This window comes from Mytilus trossulus, chromosome 11 (genome assembly GCF_036588685.1).
Source record: "Mytilus trossulus isolate FHL-02 chromosome 11, PNRI_Mtr1.1.1.hap1, whole genome shotgun sequence".
Classification (NCBI taxonomy): Eukaryota; Metazoa; Mollusca; class Bivalvia; order Mytilida; family Mytilidae; genus Mytilus; species Mytilus trossulus.
Genome location: NC_086383.1, coordinates 52292063 through 52311407, shown reverse-complemented (window position 1 = coordinate 52311407; position 19345 = coordinate 52292063). Strand labels below are relative to the sequence as shown.

The 19345-nt window shown below is 32.2% G+C and overlaps 1 protein-coding gene across 2 annotated transcripts in view; it reads right to left on the bottom strand.

The window, feature by feature from the left end:
* The window catches only part of LOC134691303 (uncharacterized), a 259838-nt gene that overhangs the window by 208473 nt on the left and 32020 nt on the right, over window positions 1-19345 (bottom strand). For both annotated transcript variants that reach the window (XM_063551753.1, XM_063551755.1), the window contains exons 6-9: window positions 17145-17402; window positions 14039-14482; window positions 11967-12121; window positions 891-2105 (exon numbers count right to left, since the gene is read on the bottom strand). In XM_063551753.1, coding sequence (XP_063407823.1) covers window positions 891-2105; window positions 11967-12121; window positions 14039-14482; window positions 17145-17402 — 2072 coding nt within the window. The remainder of the gene's footprint in view (window positions 1-890; window positions 2106-11966; window positions 12122-14038; window positions 14483-17144; window positions 17403-19345) is intronic.

Here is a 19345-nt window from a genome sequence, read left to right as displayed (position 1 = left end):
TGAAAGTCTCTTAAATACATTGATGCAAATAAGTGTTAAATTACATGTCTGCCATTTATAGTAGTCTTTACTATTCATGACAAACTGTCTTAAGTCTCGGGTGTCTTCCTCCAGCTTGGATTTTGAAGTAGCAGATAACAGTTGGTCTATTTCTTTAAATAAATGTGCAAATTTTGAAAGTAGTATGCAATTTATGTGTAAGACCTTTGATATAAATATAGAAAACTATCTATTACGGCTGTAATTTCTAAAAGACACCATATTTGTGTTTGATTAATTTTTTTCAACTTTGCAAAATAAGGGGAGATAACTCAGATAGTGGGGGAGATAACTCAGATAAAGTAATGTTATAATCATGATAATAGAAAGTGTTGTGAATATACCTATTTTAATATGCAGCAAGAAAACAAGTTAAGTGACCCCATTTTTTCTTTTACTTATCTGAAAGCATGTTACAAGAGCTATCTTCTCACATTATTTTTTTTAAATTGTACAATGTATCATGTAGTTTTCTTTTTATTACACATAATTTGATTTTCCTTGCATTACCTATACAATACAAAACCTAACAATTTTGCACAACCTGTAGCACGATAAAAATTCCAGTGACTGATACTTTTTATAATATTTTTGAAAAAAGCATGATTCAAACTTTATTTTGACAAATTATTAAAAAATTCTATGGATTCTAATTAAAACGCCCCAGCCTCCTTAAGGGGAGATTATTCAAACATTGAAAAGAAAATTAAAATCGAAGTAAATAGTTCTTAAATTGTCAAGTAAATAAACATGAGATGTATTAGAAATATCCCTGACTGACAATGCCTATTGTGTTTTTGGAGAAAGTTACTAGCTAATATGTTTATATTACATTTAAATATTTCACTTACAGAGAGTGCTTTATTTTGTTCCTCTGACCATTCACCAATAAATTTGTGCGGTGTTATACATGTCTCACAGAAATATTCTGTAATCTCCTCTCCACTAAAGTCATTACAACCTGTCACAAACTCAGGTTTTGTAAGGCCACATTCCCATTTTTTATCAAATTCAACATTTGACATCTTGAATCTTTTAAGTATTATATTTTCTAATTCCAACTTAACAAAGTCAGCAATGTCTTTGTACAATTCTTTTTCCATTCCTTTCCCAAATTCCAAAACCTGAATCTGAATTGAGTTTGGACATGTCGAAACAAGCAATTTTCTCAATTTCGTCTTCTGTAACTCAAAGACCGCACTATCCTTAAAAAGGGCAATTTGCCGTTTCTTATTTTCAGGGACAGCAACTTCTGCGATATCATACTTCCTGCACAGTGTAGCAATCAAATGATGCTTAAGATGTGGCGGTAGAAACTTAAATTTGAAACACAACCATGTCGATCTGTTACGGGCATCTTCTGGCACTTTAAACATTTTGTAAATATCCTGCACAGGTTCTGCTTTAATAAGGCAAGGTACATAGTAACATGGCTTTTCACCAGAACCCTCACTTTTGTTTGGGCATATAACAATATCAAATTTCTCCATTACGTTAAGGATATAGTCTTTATGTTTATTCAAAATGTTTTTCTCATTTTCAAAAATATCTTCTAATACTTCTTTATCTAATTTTCCTCTGTGGTAAAATTCTTCCCAGCTTTTTTGATTTCTAATATTGGCAGCTCGAAATTTTTTGGCCGTTACTATACATTTAAAAGCATCAGACAACCATTGCGTATCTAAAATAATATAATCTGGAAGATCTTTAAAATAAACCAAAGCTCTTATTTCGTGGTGAAAATCCAAGAATAACCTCAGTTCTTCCTCACTTAGAGGTTTTGGAGTAGCAGCAGACATGTGCATAATTTCCTGGTAGGAAATGATTGGTAACTCCTTCTTCTTCTCTTGCAGTCGTTGTTCCAGCTGAATGAATTTCAAAGGATAATCTGTGTTCCATGTTCTCATTGATCTGGCTAAGTTTAAAATGTCTTGTCGTATTTGCAGGAAAACATGGTTATCATCTTTTTTATTTGAAATAAAGTATTTACTTCTTATATGTCCACGTTCATCTTCTGACAGATTCTCGGTATACTGCCAAAGGTTTTCATGGCATGCATTCTCAAGCTACAAAATACAATATTTTCTTTGTTTACCACAATAAAATAGATAAATGAGTGCTATAAATGAAATTATATCTATGATTTTATATATAATATGGTATTTTTTGTTGAACATGTTGAAAGAACACAGTTTCTATTTTAGATGATACTGAACACATTGTGTTTGGATTTGACTGTCTTGAAATGTTTTAGAAAATTAATCTGATGATTCATTTGATATTTTAACAAGCATTCTAAGAGTATTTCATGGCAATACATAGTCCCCTACCAGTTAAAAAATCATTGTACTGGAACAAAATGCAAACTTTGATCTATAACTTGACATGGTGTAAACTATGTAACAAATATCAAATCAAAATCTTCATAAGCATGATGGAATAAATTGTGGAAAAAATTTATTATTTGTCTTAAGGCTGCAGAAAACCAATAACACTGCAAAACAAGAGTGCACACACTGAAATGTCTCGCCTTCTTTACTAATCATTGATATTATGTTGATAGTCCTAAGTATAAAGCTTTATTACAACTGTCACATAAACTTAACATTAACCAAGATAGCTAAACAAAGACCATAAAAATGAGGTCAAGGTTAGATGAACCATGCCAGGCAGACATGTACAGCTAACAATGCTTCCATACAACAAATATAGTTGACCTATTACTTAAAGTTTTAGAAAAACAGACCAAAACACAAAAACTTAACACTGTGCGATAAACCGTGAAATTGAGGTCATGGTCAAATAAAATCTGCGGGACTGACATTTAGATCATAATATATTTCAGTACACCAAATATAGTTGACCTTTGGCATATAATATTAGATAAAAAGACCAAAACTTAAAAAAATAACTTTGACCACTGAACCATGAAAATGAGGTCAAGGTCAGATAACATCTGCCCACTAGACATGTACACCTTACAATCATTCCATACAACACATATAGTAGACCTATTGCATAAAGTATGAGAAAAACAAACCAAAACACAAAAACTTAACTATAACCACTGAACCATGAAAATGAGGCCAAGGTCAGATGATATCTGCCCGCTAGACATGTACACCTTACAATCATTCCATACAACAAATATAGTAGACCTATTGCATAAAGTATGAGAAAAACAGACCAAAACACAAAAAATAACAATAACCACTGAACCATGAAAATGAGGTCAAGCTCAGGTGACACCTGCCAGTTGGACATGTACACCTTACAGTCCTTCCATACACCGAATACACTAGCCCTATTGCTTATAATATCTGAGATATGGACTTGACCACCAAAACTTAACCTTGTTCACTGATCCATGAAATGAGGTCGAGGTCAAGTGTGAAAACTGTCTGACGGGCATGAGGACCTTGCAAGGTACGCACATACCAAATATAGTTATCCTATTACTTATAATAAGAGAGAATTCAAGATTACAAAAATTCTGAACTTTTTTTTCAAGTGGTCACTGAACCATGAAAATGAGGTCAAGGACATTGAACATGTGACTGACGGAAACTTCGTATCATGAGGCATCTATATACAAAGTATGAAGCATCCAGGTCTTTCACCTTCTAAAATATAAATCTTTTAAGAAGTGAGCTAACACCGCCGCCGCCGGATCACTATCCCTATGTCGAGCTTTCTGCAACAAAAGTTGCAGGCTCGACAAAAATCATCCAAACTGAACATAATTCCCATTTAAATAGTGAATATCAAACCAATATATTTCAGTTTGAGGAAAAAAGCGCAAATCATCAGACAGGAACAAAATTTAAACTTGATTAAACTGGCCATAATTGAACTATATGAAAATATAAAACCAATTTATTCAAACATGAAGAAATAGAAAAGAAAAAAAAATTGCTGGAATGATGGATAGACAGACAGACAGACAGAGTGCAAAACAAACATAAAGTTCCCTTCCACATAATGTCGGTAGGGGACTACTAATATTGATATGAAATTTCTACCATGACCAGTAGGACAACCAGAAGGGTCTGAGTAAGGATTTCGGTGCTCAGTGATATGATTCAGATGGACGACGATGTGAACACGTAATGGCGGCCATTGTTTGACGTTGGATTTTGCATTCCACATTGTAAAGTTGCATTTATGACATTCTAGGATTCTTAAACTTTATGCCACACAATGGTAAAGGCTTATTTCAGATATTCAGTTCATTATTTTCAAATAAATTTGAATTTATATAGGGTGAACCAACACCTGAAGTGTTAATTCTGCGGTTGGGTAATAGCGGTTGGATACCATAAGGTATTCACAGTTTTCTTTCACTATATAAGTAAAATAAATGACAATAAAGACAACAACACCCTATTACCAACGCAATTGGAAGCAGTACCTCCCTTGGAGCAAATTCAGTTCAATTGGTACGGGATGGCTAGTGGGGTGTTGTCCAATTTGGAAATGAACTGACATTTTATGATCTACTTTCATCATTTCTACAATAATACCACTAGAAACCTCCATGATAACAACGACACAGACGTGTGAGGAAAGCAGCTAACCACATCATTAATAAATTTATTGACTTCACTTCTAACTTAACTAGATTATTTTACTTTCACTTTCTGTTTAGATCTATAACGTCATCATCACAACCTCTATTGTTACGTTACTTTCGGCGAACCACACAACCGCAAAATGTGTACTTCACTGTTTGATTCCATATGTAATATTGTCCTGAAGAGGCCATGCTTATTGGCGAAACATGTCGACCACATTAAATTAATACCTTGCGGTAATTGATGGGTGTTGTTGTCTTTATTGTCGTTTATTTTCAAATAAGTGCTATCCCAAACAATTATTTAAAAGCCAATAAAAGGTGTTAAATGATATGAAACATAAAAATTGAAATCCCATTTTCATAATTTTTGACATTTCCTATTCATATATTGAATCCACCATTGACACCAACCACTGATGGATAACATTCGGATTTTGGTCTTAGGTACCTGCTCTGTCTCCGGAAAAATGATAACCACACAACTTGTGAACAAAAGACTACTCTCTACCAGATACTAAAAGACGAAAAGGTTAATGAGTGACGGCCTTCAACTAAGAGCAATAACCAATACAGCATAGTAAGCTACATGTATAAAAGGCTCCTAAATAACATGACACAAGACAGACTGAAAATTAATAGGCTGCATCTGTATGCCAAAGTGAAAATATATTTAGAAATAAAAGCATTTGTATATGTAGCAATGGTATTATGGATGCAAATAAATTAAGTTTATCAAGAAAAAAATCTTACTACCTCCCATGTTATGACTTATGCGGTTTATTCACAAAATTGTCAACAAACTTTTACATACTTTATTCAAATAATTTACATCAAACAAGACAGCTAAACAAAATAAAAGAACAGGGTCAATGGGTATCAGGGCAAAATGACCCAGGGCGAAGAGGTACTAGTGCGAACGGACCCGGATCCCCCTCCCGCCACCTACCTATAATAGCAAATTGTATTACCCCTATGCATAGATATATCAATATTCATGCCACAAGAGATGGAATGCTTACAAAGTAAAGTCATAAAGAATATAAACTAGAATACAATGTAATCATAAAACTTGAAATAAGTTATATGAATTGAATTGATTTTCAATTAACGATTTCTTGCTGTTAAACAATACACTGTGCAATTGCGCAATACTTAGTAAATCTGTTGTCAGACTAGGCCAAAAATAAAATATTGTTTGATTCCCCTCCCACCACCGACCCAGTAGAATCGCCACGAGTCGAAAAATTTTATTGGCTATTCTTGTCCAAAATTTTTTTTTTGCTATCATGTTGGTTTTTGGTGATATCTTTCCGATGCTGTAGTAAACGTGCATTGGTTTTTTGTCATACCTTTCCGATGCTGTAATCAACAAGCGTTTTTTATCAAGGCATTTTTGCATTGAAGCGTCTATATGATTTGGACTCAAGGAAAACAAACTGCCTTGCTACACGATTTGTGTGTTGTGTGCAAGGGTGATATTTGAAAATAAAAAATCTGAAGCATCTTTCAACTCACTGAGTGCACCTTGATTGGCTTTGTCTTTTACCTCTGTTCCTGTTTAAAGGATAAAATCTTTCAGTAAAAATGGTCTGAATCGTGTTTTGAAATCAATCTACTTTTTCTTACTTCGAACAGGTTGGGCACAAGTCAGAAAATGTTGGATACGTAAATTCCCTGCTTTCACCTCTTGTGTAAACAAGACCAGTTTAAAAGTGTTTGTATTTTTCAATTTATGGCATGAAATTTACAAAAGGGCACGTTTTACGTTATTACTGCATCAGTTGAATTTGTAAATACTTAAAGTATTCTAGGAACAACAAAACATATAACTGAAGCCTTGTTTTTTTTCTAGAACTCGAAAAAACATACAAATCTTTTGTTTAGGAATTTATTGACCAAGCTGCATGATCCAGGTGCAACTGAACATAACTGAATTATGTTCACTTCTATTGATAATTTTTATACATTAAATTTTAATTCCCAAGTCATTAACATATCTTTTTGTCATCTCATAATTGATGATCAAGGTATGAATTGGTGAACACAGGAATTGTTTTGTTGTGAGTTATGCATCAAATTAGACTTGAAATAAGCTTGATTTTTAACTAATTAAACACTTGCTTTCATTACACATTGTTATCACATGAAGGATGTGTGCTTTTGTAGATTTCATACCATAAAATGAATAGGAAAAAGGAGGTCCCAGTGTATACTGTTTTTAACATCAGAACACTGGGGTGTACACTGAATACAGGGAATACCCCACTTTTCTTGACTTATCTTACCTGTTGAATTTTGTAAAAATTCAAAATAGAAAAATTAAATCAAGAAATCAAATTAAATAATTTGCCTACCTACCTACCCATACCCTGATAACCTCAGTCGGGGAGGGGAAACAAAAATATTTTTAATGATGGCCCTATAAACAAATAAAGTTCAATTAATTATCAATGTCATATCAGAAATTTATGAAAATGTAAAGGGAGCTTAAATTAATAAATATTCACAATTCATGAGCATTGCTGACAGCATTTTTGAGTGATTGTCGGAAAACTGGAAAATCCCCCCCCCCCCCCTTTTTAATGAATAAAACCCCATACCTCAAAAATGTAAGATGTAAGATTTATAAAATTCGAAACGGAGCTTACAGCAATAGATATAAACAATTCACCAAAGTTGCATAAGAACTGCTGAAAGCATTTTTTGATTTTTTGTCCAAAAACTTGAAAATCCCCCTTTTTTATGAATAAAACCCTGTAATTCAGAAACGTAAAATCTAAAATATATAAAAAAAACAAGCTCATGTCCGTAGATATAACAATTCACCAAAGTTTTATGCAATTGGTTAAAGTGTTTTCGAGTTAAAGGGATAATTCGCGATTTTTCACTTTTCATCTTATTATGTTCATAATACCATAAAAAACATATTCACCAAGTTTTATTTTGATATGAAATCTAATAAAGGAGAAAATTGGGAATAATTAATTTTATTTCTTGAAACTTCCTGACTTATGTGACGTAGTTTAAGTCTTTGATACATGCCGGGAGTGAAAATATCTCATTTAAGTCTTGTTCGTTAACCATCTAATAACGCAATTTAAAGCGCATCGACGACTTTTGGTGTAGCTATTAACCAACGAAAAATAAGTGATAGCCATGCAACTTTTAAAATTAGATCGTGTGGATATTTTAAACCGAATTTTAATAATAAAATTAATTCATACAATAGAACATTTTTATGATTTTTTCTACAAATACTTTAAACAAACAAATGAAATTGACATGATCAATAGTGTAATAAAAATACACGTTTGTATTCTGACCTTTTTGCTTCATTCCAGCAAACATTTTCACTTGCTTGTACGGTGGAAATAAAATGTGTATTGTTATGTGACACCTAAAGAATGTTGAGTGGTCGCTTAACTCAAGGTAATTTAAGGATTATCATTATGTAATTCTAATCCTTTGATCCTCATTCAGTGAAATCTAGGCGTCACGGTTTACTGGCTTGAAGGTGTGAACAACATTTCGGATGAATTGAAAACTGGAGTCAGTCAAAGTTTTAGACCCAGAAATCAAGGACTTATATAGACGTCCCTGCAGAAGAGTAAGAAAAAAAAAAAAAAAAAAATTAACGGGAATAATAAGGTCGCACAATTACTGGATAGCTGTTGTATATTTTTATATTTTGCATAAGCATGATAAGATCACTTTTAAATGAATTATAACTTTTGATTAATTCAGTAACGATAAAATACTTAATTATGTTAATTGAAGTATAAATTCATAAATAAAAAAGCCTTCTAATCACGAGTGTATGAACTAAAAATTGTACTATTTAAGATTAGGATCGGCAGCCTTAAATATTTCAAACAGATCATTAACAATTTCAATTATATAATTTAGTCCATCCAAAGTTATCTTTAATTACCTATTTAGGAATTAATGTTTTCATCAAAATATTTCAAATCTCACAACGCACGAATACTTCATATATTTGATAAATTTTTAACAAAAAATGACAAAAAATTAAGAATCTTTTTGGAATGGATTCGAAATTTACGAACATATATATGCTTTTCAAGTGTGAAAAACATCAACAAAATTTATATATAATCGGGAATGTCCTTAACAAAGTAGTCCTCGTCTCACACCGTAACTATATCGGGCACAATTATATATAATACTTTAGCTATTTGACCAACAATGTATAAAAGAAACCAAAACGAATTTAATGTCATCTTTCCCTATGTTTTAATGTTATTATACGTCTGTTTCAACTGGCAAGAATACCCACAAAGCGGACAAACAGTTTTTCTTTAAATTGCTGTCATTGAATATCAAGAAAGAAAATAAATCCCGAAATTGATTTGAATCTTTGATACTCTATAGTTTTCCTGGAAAATATTCACATCCCTTAGGGATTATTAGTGTACGTCCAGTTGCGTACATATAACATGCATGTCGGAACAATTGTGATGATGACGAATTTCTTCCTTTATTCGAGAACAATTTAATTGATATATAAATGTCCATAACTTCGATGAGCCAAAGAAAGTTATATATTGACCTGTATTTAAATCTCTTCTTCTTCTTTTGGTATACAATAGTCTTTCGACATTTGATGATTACATACTGTTGGCATACGTGGACTAGTCTACTAACAAAACTTTTACCACAATTTACACAAAATGTATGTTTCTTTCTTATGTACAATGTATACATGTATATATTTGAATTTGCGCTACAGTTCCGTAACTTTTTATCCTGGCGTATATACGAATTGTCGACAAGTGCGTACATTTTTTTTAATCAAAATTTCTGGTATCGTTCCGATCTGTCCTTCACCATTGACAAAAAATACGTATATAGATTTTTATTTCATCAAATCTGTTGTTTATTTTTAGGTATTATCTATATTTTAATGAATAATTTTCTTTACATCAGAAATGTTATTCATAAACAAGCGTATGAGTTTAGTAATGACTAGTATATAATATCACTTTCGGACACGCAAGATAGAGATGCATATTATGCACCTAATAGTTCAAAATGGAAATTTATAAGTTATCGGCCGTGTACACTGATCAATACCCTAAGAAGTGAAACGAGGCATGAATTTGCAAGCTCGACAGGAAATCGCTTGAATACCTGGACGTGTCACACCCCCTGCAATACATTCGGGAGTAATACCTTTAGCCATGCAGGTGATCAGTGGAGCGAAGATCCTATTTTTTTTTAATAAAGTTTATTACATAAAAGAATTATGAACTAATTAGATTTCCGAAAACAATTCAAGTTTCACGGAACACTTATTTATGATTTGAATTTTTTACTTTTTAACTAATTCCAATATTATCATTATTGTTAAAAATAACAGATCATGGTTATTAAAAAAAAAGATAAGAAAATTTTCCGTATCAACTTAGTTATAGTTAACTAGTCGGATAAAACAACCGTACGATTGACAATTCAATTAACATATCGACACGCAATTACGACTACATCGGGTTACTGTAGTTTTGGTCCTTAGGCATATCTTGGGTGCATTTCGGAGAAGGTAACAAAATGGCCGACCGCAAAGAATTGATACTCTAAATTTAAAATCGATGGTGATCTCTTATCTAGCAGAATAAAACTTTAATATTCATGAATTTGAGCATTTTTATACAGAATGAACATAATATCAATTTTTGATTTTTTTGCGAAGTTTCCCTTTAATGGCCGACATGTTCACGACGGACGGACAGACGGAAAACGGTATACCATACTACGTCCCGTAAACGGGCGTATAAAAAAACGATCAGATTCAGAGTAGAAGTTCATTATAAACTCAAAGGCCAGTAACAATATTTAAGGAATAAATATGGATCCCGAAAGAACGATCTCAAAGTATATTGGTTGATGTAGGCCTAAAGTTTTTTTTTTGGTATAACGTTGATATGGATTCAACATATCGCATGACTTTCTTGGCATTAAATAAACAACATTTCCACAAAGAAGAAAAAAATCCACATTTCAATGACATTTAATATTGACATTTTCAGTGCCAGAAATTGACAACGTTGATCAATATCCTGAAACAACTTTGGTTTAGGTCAATTATGGCAATTCTGTTTCAAATGATCACTGGCAGTTAAAACTTATTATTCCACTGCATATTGGTTTGGTTGGTGAAATCAACATTTGATTGGTTGAAACTATCACAAGTGACGTCAAACAAAACTTCATATTCCCCTCTGAAGATCGGGACCTCGTAGTATGACGTTACGACATATAAAATAAAGATGTCTGTTCCCCATTTCAACTCGATAGAAGTGCCTAATATTTTCATAACATATACATGATGTACCAAAGATTAATATATTAAAGTATCCACAAAAAAAAAGGATGAAATGTTTTAGAAACAGCAAATAATTATAGCAAACCAATAGACGTTATAGAAAAAAATGCGAAAATGGTGCCTTCTTCAATTTAAAAAAAATCTATATAATTTGACAAGTCATTGCATTTTTGACACATATTGTTATTTTTAAAGTGGTTGAAATTCTTAGGATTCACCTTTTCGTTAAAGTTGCAATTGAATGAATATTCACTTTCAAATTAAATTTCACTTTAAAATTTTAAATATGTCTTAAAAGTTGAGACTCCTATATTAATGGGTACATATTTTTGCCCTATCTTACACACCCCTTTTCTTCACAGATTGCCATGCCTAAAACTAATAAAAATAGGATGTAAAACAACTGCGAAAATCAAAAGGATAGACATTTTTTGTAAATAATTTTACTATCGCTATTTAATTCTACAGTGCAGAAAATCAAAATCCGAAATTCACTGTTCAGATATAATAAGATTAACTTTTTTTTCTACGTTTGAAAATGAATATAATATTTAAACTCATATATTTTTCTCTACAAAATGTGTTTACCATCAACATTATTTACTTTTTGTACTATGTCGTAAGCGTATGAAATTTTTTAACAAAGACTCGCCATTTTTCAGTTGACGTTAGCCGACGCATTATACATGTTGTCCAATGTTGAGTGTAAGACTACTGAGAGTAGCCAAATTACAGTTTGGCCATGAAGTCACATCCTGTTGTCCTACTGGACCTAAGGCCTATAAATAGTCGTCAAACTAATATTTACTGATAGTAATGCCAACTTTAAGAAAATATCATTGACCTATCACATGTAGTGCCTATCAAACTTACTTGAGTAGAGCACCTTGTTATCGCCATCGTCGCCACTGTTGCCGGAAAAGCAATCCCTATGTCTAGCTTTCTGTGACTTTCATCGCAGGCAAGACATAAACTGAAGCAATGTGATTAATTTTCTTCATATTATACCTCTTCTATTCCACAGGTAACAGCATCTTTCCAAGTACCAATGACAACTACTGGTGGATCAATGCAGTTTGGAAATTTGTTGTCATCAGCTTCATTTTTGTCCTGTTCCAGTCTGCAGTAGCAATGTATCGAGTCAATCCATAAACGGAATAAATCTGCAAAGAAATAATGCAATTATTTCATAGGTGTAATTTAGGTTGTAGTTTGTTGTAAGAAAGATGTCCAGAGAAGATAGATAGATAAGAGGGTACTGGTACAAAGGGATGATGAAAATCTTCAAAATATATCATTCTTCCTAATAGCACATTGCATTATTATATGATGCCTGTGCTGTAGAAGCAAATATGAGTTTATGATATATTGAAATAATCCAATGGCAAAGGAGTAAACACTTTTTATATTCCTTGGACGCTAGATATTTCCTAACGAATAAATGAATCCATTAATTTTTAAACAAGAGTGCACACGCTGAATTGTCTCACTTTCTTTACTAACCATTGATATTATGATGATAGTCTTAATATAAAGCTTTACTACAACTATCTCATAAATTAAACATGATCCAAGAAAATGATTTCAAGGTCATCAAATGTAGTTGACCTTTTGTACATCTAAGAAACAGACTTAGCCAGGAAATCTTAGATTTGATCATTGAACCAATAAAACGAGGCCATGGTCAGATGAACCCTGCCAGACACACATGTACATCTTCAAGTATTCCAGGCTTCTAAATGTATTTGACCTATTGCATATAGTATCTAAGAAACGCAACTAACCTGACAGGAAAACTTAAGATTGACCATTGAACCATAAAAATTAGGTCATGTTCAGATGATGACTATCAGTCTGACAAAAACACCTCAAAGTCATTCCATACACCAAATTAAGTTGACATCTTGTTTAGAGTATTAAAAAAACATTGAAAAAAACAAAAACTTAACAGGAAGCAATGATTCGTGAACATTAGGGCAAACCCACAAACTGACATGTATACTGTAAAATATTTTCATACACCCAATCAAGTTGACCTTCAGCATAGAGTATCAGACAAACAGACCGAAAACACAAAAGCTTTAAACGTTACGTTAACACGTGAACCATGAACATGAGGTCAAGGTCAGATGACACCTGCCAGTTTGGACATGTACACCTTACAATAATTCCATACACCAAATGTAGTAGACCTATTGCTTACAGTATCTGAGAAACGGACTTGACCACAAAAACACTTAACCTTGTTCATTGATCCATGAAGTGATGTCGAGGTTAAGTAAAAACTGTCTGATGGATGTGACCTTCAAGGTACCGAAATGCCAAACATAGTTATAGTTATCGTATATCTGATAATAAGACAGAAATTAAGAATACTAAAGTTCTAATATTTTATTAAAGCAGTCACTGAACCATGAAAATGACGTAAAGGATAATGGATATATGACAGACGGTAACTTCATTACATAAGGCATTGTTATATAACGTGTGAAGAATCCAGGTTCTCTACCTTCTGAAATATTAACATTTTAATGAGTTAATAATTTATTCATATATATTACATTTTTTAAAATATATTTTTTTTAAAATACATTTAAAAAAATGAAAATAAAATGTGCAAATTCGGTAGATTGTCATGATTGTTACCATAAATAAAAAAAATAAAAAAATATAGACACACACTAACTCATTTATAATGTATAAAACCAGTTAATCTTCATCTTTCTTTTATAATTCTTAACGTTAGGAAAATTCATCATCTAGTAACACAATTATTTAAAATGTTACATTGAAGGTCCAGTCCATTAAAGAACATCATACTAAATAAATCATAGTTACACATTTTAATCATTTTATGTACATGAACATGTATCAACTATTTTGAATTTTTAATAGGGCTTCACAAATGAGCTAATATCGAATAAGTTAAATTTACAAAAAATAAAATGATCAATGAAATAATTTTATCAATATGTCTATTTAAGGACAAGGGTCTACATGAATATATCTTTAAATCTTAGAAAACATACCACATATCATTGTATTAATTGATGATTGATCTATATATATGAAAAAAATACCTTTGGCTTTAGGGTCATCAGCCTCATTCAGTTTTGTAACAACAAGATAAATTGCATCTGGTGAGAGAAATGTTTGATGTGTGTGGTAAAATTCTTCATCTCCTGCAAAATCCCATAGCAGTAATGTGGCATACTCCTCTTTGTCGGTTAGATCAACTTTGGACTGAGCAGTTTGCATGGCTTCATAATCCCTTCCTGCTTGTTCAAGTGATTGGTCTGGATGCTGGTTAGTAAGTGGCGGATCTGCTGATTTTTGAGATTTCATTATTTCAGGCTGCTGATATACTGTCCTTGATTTCTTTGTTACATCAAAACTCGTTGACGGTGTGTTGTCATTAATTGCAATGTGGGATTGTATTGGTTTTTCAACTGTTCCTTTGTCCTGAAGTTTTCCCTCGTATTCTTTCAATAGTCTTGCTTGAGGTTCAGTTTCTTCATGGTTTTCTATCATTTAAAAATCAAATATTTGTTTTTTTTCCTGCCTTTCTAAAACTCTGCTGAAGGTAGATCAGATGTCTTTCTCCATCTTATATTGTAAAATAGCAATCATTATACACAATTGGTCTACATCTTTTTTTAATTATGCAAATTTTAAAATAGGATTGTCATTCATTTGTAAGATTTCTATTCTAACAAGGGGCTGTCATAACGACAGCAAACCGGATTTATTAACATTTATTTGTGTCCTGGCAATATCGCAAGAACCATTACTGATGATTGGTGAAAGAGAAAATCGTCAATATCAAATTTGACCTCTATTTTGTCATCAGTATCAACATATTAAAATTTGAAAAGCTTAGATTGAATGGTTCGTGAGTAATTGCAACAACATGAATGGAAACACCATTTTACGATCTTTCAAGAACCATAAAAGAGGGACGAAAGACACCAAAGGGACAGTCAAACTCGTAAATCTAAAACAAACTGACAACGCCATGGCTAAAAATGAAAAAGACAAACAGAAAATGACTGGAAAAGACAAACAGGACATGACTGGAAAAGCCATTTTTCAATCTTTCAAGAACCATAACTCCTGAATGGTAAAAGTCAAAATCGTCATTATTGAAGTTGACATCTATTTTGTCATCAGTAACAACATATTAAAATTTGAATGGTTCATGAGAAAATGCACGGACACGACTGGAAACACCATTTTTTAATCTTTCAAGAACCATAACTCCTGAAGTCAAAATCATCATTATTGAACTTGACTTCCATTTAGTCATCAGTAACAACATATTAAAATTTGGGAAGCTTTGGTAGAACAGTTCATGCGTAAATGCACGGACACGACTGGAAACACCATTTTACGATCTTTCAAGAACCATAACTACTGAACGGTAAAAGTCAAAATCATCATTATTGAACTTGACCTCTATTTTGTCATCAGTAACAACATATCAGAATTTGAAAAGCTTTGGTTGAATGGTTCATGAGAAAATGCACGGACATGACTGGAAACACCATTTTTCAATCTTTCAAGAACCATAACTCCTGAACGGTAAAAGTCAAAATTATCATTATTGAACTTGACCTCCATTTTGTCATCAGTATCAACATATTACAATTTGAAAAGCTTAGGTTGAATGGTTCACGAGTAAATGCACGGACATGACTGGAAAAGCCATTTTTCAATCTTTCAAGAACCATAACTCCTGAACGGTAAAAGTCAAAAGCACCATTATTGAACTTGACCTTCATTTAGTCAGTAACAACATATCAAAATTTTAAAATCTTTGGTTGAATGTTTCATGAGTTAATGCCCGGACAACATTTGATTGCAGACCGCCCGACCGGCCGACCGGCCGCCCGCCGAGCATCCCCAAATCAATAACCGACATTTTTGTCACAAAAATCCGGTTAAAAATGTATGTTATCTTATCAGTTTATTATAACTGTTTTCACATATACATATTTTTGTTTGTATGATTCAATTGTTCAACTTAGCCATATATAATGTATGGGGTAATTAAACAGATTAACCAGCTATCAAAATAGAACATGTTGTAAATTTACATATATTTATGTTTTTTACATGTAGCAAGGAAACAAGTTCTGTTACCTTTATTTTCCATTTTATTTTCTGAAAATTCTATCGTTTACTTTCTATCATTTAAATCTAATGTTCACTGTATGTATAATCTGTGGATTATAAGTCTGTAAATTGCGTACAACATGAAGCTCGAAAAAAAGTCTATTTGTTTTCTTTCAATCGTTTTATGACTTTGAACAGCATTATACTACTGCTGCCTTTATTTATCGATTCAATTTAGACCCCTATCAAAGAAAAACTGTTAAGTTAGATGAAGGTATAAAATAAGCAATACACAGTTACAGAATAAAATTGCCATATTATGTTATTCCACCCTAACATCTGTAAGTAATAACTTCTTAAAGAATGAAGGACCACCACCACCATTTTCTACATAGGAAAATGTTTGTATCAAGTCAGGAATATGACAATTGCTACCCATTTGTTTGATATATTGGAGCTTATAATTTTTGTCATTTGCTTCACGAATTTTTCTCGGAGTTGGATATTTTTTTTATTCCACTGTTTTCAGACGGATATTTATACTTTGCAATTGTTCTATATACCAAATATAGTTGTTGAATTACTTATAGTATCTAGGACTAGAAGTAATGTTGACCAAAGAACAATGAAAATGAAGTCAACTTCAGATGAACCCTACTAAAAAGAAGTTGACCTGGTAGCTTTATTATCTTAGAAAGGGATATAATCACGAAACAGCAGAGCCTTAAACATCATACATATGCCAGACTGAAACCTCAGATCATTAGGCATCAGTATACCAGATAATGACAAACTTAACCAGCTCAAATAACCTTTTGAAATAAGAAGCTTTATAAATGTGACCACTGCTACCTGGAAAGCATCCTACTTTCTGATTAGGGACAATAAGACCTTAAACTTTTATAAGACATGGCATGGCTTGTTATTCTCAATTGCATATACAGATGTCCACATTTAAAGTTACATTTTTCAATAAAGATTTGATCTTAAAAAGAAGTATATTGGAATTGTTTGATTTATCGTTTTAACACATTTGTTGTAATTGTCATTAACTATAAAAAAAAATCATACCATCTAATTTATTCCATATTCCATCATCAGATTTTGCTTTGCATTTAATTTTGTGAATTTCTATTCCATTTGTACTGGTAACATCTGTAATGTCTTCACCAAACAATCTTTTAATCAATGAAGTCTTTCCTGCCCCTTTCTTTCCAACTACTACCAAACGTATGTCCCTCTTTTTCTCAGATCCTGACTCAAGTAATTTAAGGTACAATTCAACAGATCTTTTGTCAGTCATTAGTTTTATTTCAGTTGGAACTTCATCTACAAAGTAAAAAATATGAAGTTATTTTTATGAAGAAGAAGAACATTAACACCCAATTCATTATGATATAATTATTCTGTTGTGCACCTTTTTCATTGTTTGAAAATATTAAATATTTAGTTTTTTTTAGCAAAATTAGATAATTAAACAATAGTTAAGGGGCCTTTTGAACCTACCGTCATGTGAGAATTTTTGATAGAGGCTTCATTGTGACTTTGCCGATTATGTCCTTTTCATACGTAATTTACTTTAAAGTTATCTAATTTTAATTGGTCTCGAAGTTACCATAAATTTGCAATGGTTTTCCCATTTTACAGTGAAATTGTTAGGCAATTCATGATAGTATTTGTATTTTTGTTAAATATTGAAGGCATCAGTGTGAAATGAAGAACAGCAATAAAAGTGTTGTTTTATCAGGTGCAGTGTTGATTTTGTGTCATTTGATATACCATATACTTTCTTTTCCAGTATACATGGTATAATAGGAATACAAGCATAAAGCATGGATATAAAGTAAAACAGTTGCAACAGTAGAGAAAGATACAACATTTGTATATGCATATTAAAATGGTTGCAAGAATCAAATGAAAAACTATAGTCATTAAATAAGAATCATTTAAAATTAAAGAACCTAAGGGAGCACGCTCACATACCCCACGTCCCCACATTTTCACTGGAGAAATTAAATAAGTGTTAGAAAAAAAATTGTATAAGAACAAATATTGAATAATAATTTCCTGTCAATATGCACATATACATAGTATATGTATTATCTACAACATTTCATGAAATTATGTTGTGTGGTTTCAGAGGAGTTGTGATGACAAACTGTTGCAGTAGTACATTAAAGTAAATAAGTTCAAAGGGTCGTAACTCCTAGAAAAAAAATTGAATCGCAATTTCCCTTCGATATGCACAACTACATAGTATGTCCTTATTATGTGAAAAGGTTTCGAGAAATTCTGTTGTGTGGTTTGAAAGGAGTTGCGATGACAAACTGTTGCAGTTGTACATTTAAGTAAATAAGTTCAAAGGGGCGTAATTCTAGAAAAAAAATTGAATCGCAATTTCCTGTCGATATGCACAACTACATAGTATGTCCTTATTATCTGAAATGGTTTCGTGAAATTATGTTGTGTGGTTTGAGAGGAGTTGCGATGACAAGAAACAGGACTGACGGACGGACTGACGGACGGACTGACGGACGGGTCAATAACATTATACCCTCCGCAACTTGTTGCGTGGGGTATAATAAAAGTGCATATAGTTTACCTATTCCAACAACCATGTAAATGAAATAAAAACTTTGCATATTTATGATCAAAACTGCTTTCATGAATTTACCTTCCTCAGCTAGCGCAATGCTTAAGTAAAGTGTAAACATGGTAAAGAGTTAATTGATCCTAGCAAAGTGAGTTAATTCACAACATATAACATTTACATATTTCGTTAATCTAGTCAATTCCAATAACTCTAGTATGAAAAAGTTCATATTACTAATAAGCCAGAAATTCATGTGTTAAACAATATTTTTAGCACTGGCTAAACCATTAAAATGAGGTCAAGGACAATGTACATATGGCTGACAGAAATTTCATAACATTTAGCAGCATCTTTATTTAAGCTTTGAAGCATGAAGGTCTTCCATCTCCTAAAATATGAAGCTTTATTCAAATGATTTACACCTCGCCATCATCACAGACCGGTAAAAAAAATTAGAAACTATACTAAACATGATTTAGAAATCCAAATATTGAGCAACACTTAAACCAACAAATACAGAGATGACGTCTGGTGATCTTGGAGGTTATCCAGGTCCTGATTCACATGTGGCATTGGTGGTGTTGCTCTTGCAAGATGAAATCAGGGCATAATTGGGTAAGGGTTACAATAGAGAGAATGAGGAAAACAACTAGATATCATTGAGATGGAAGCCATCTCT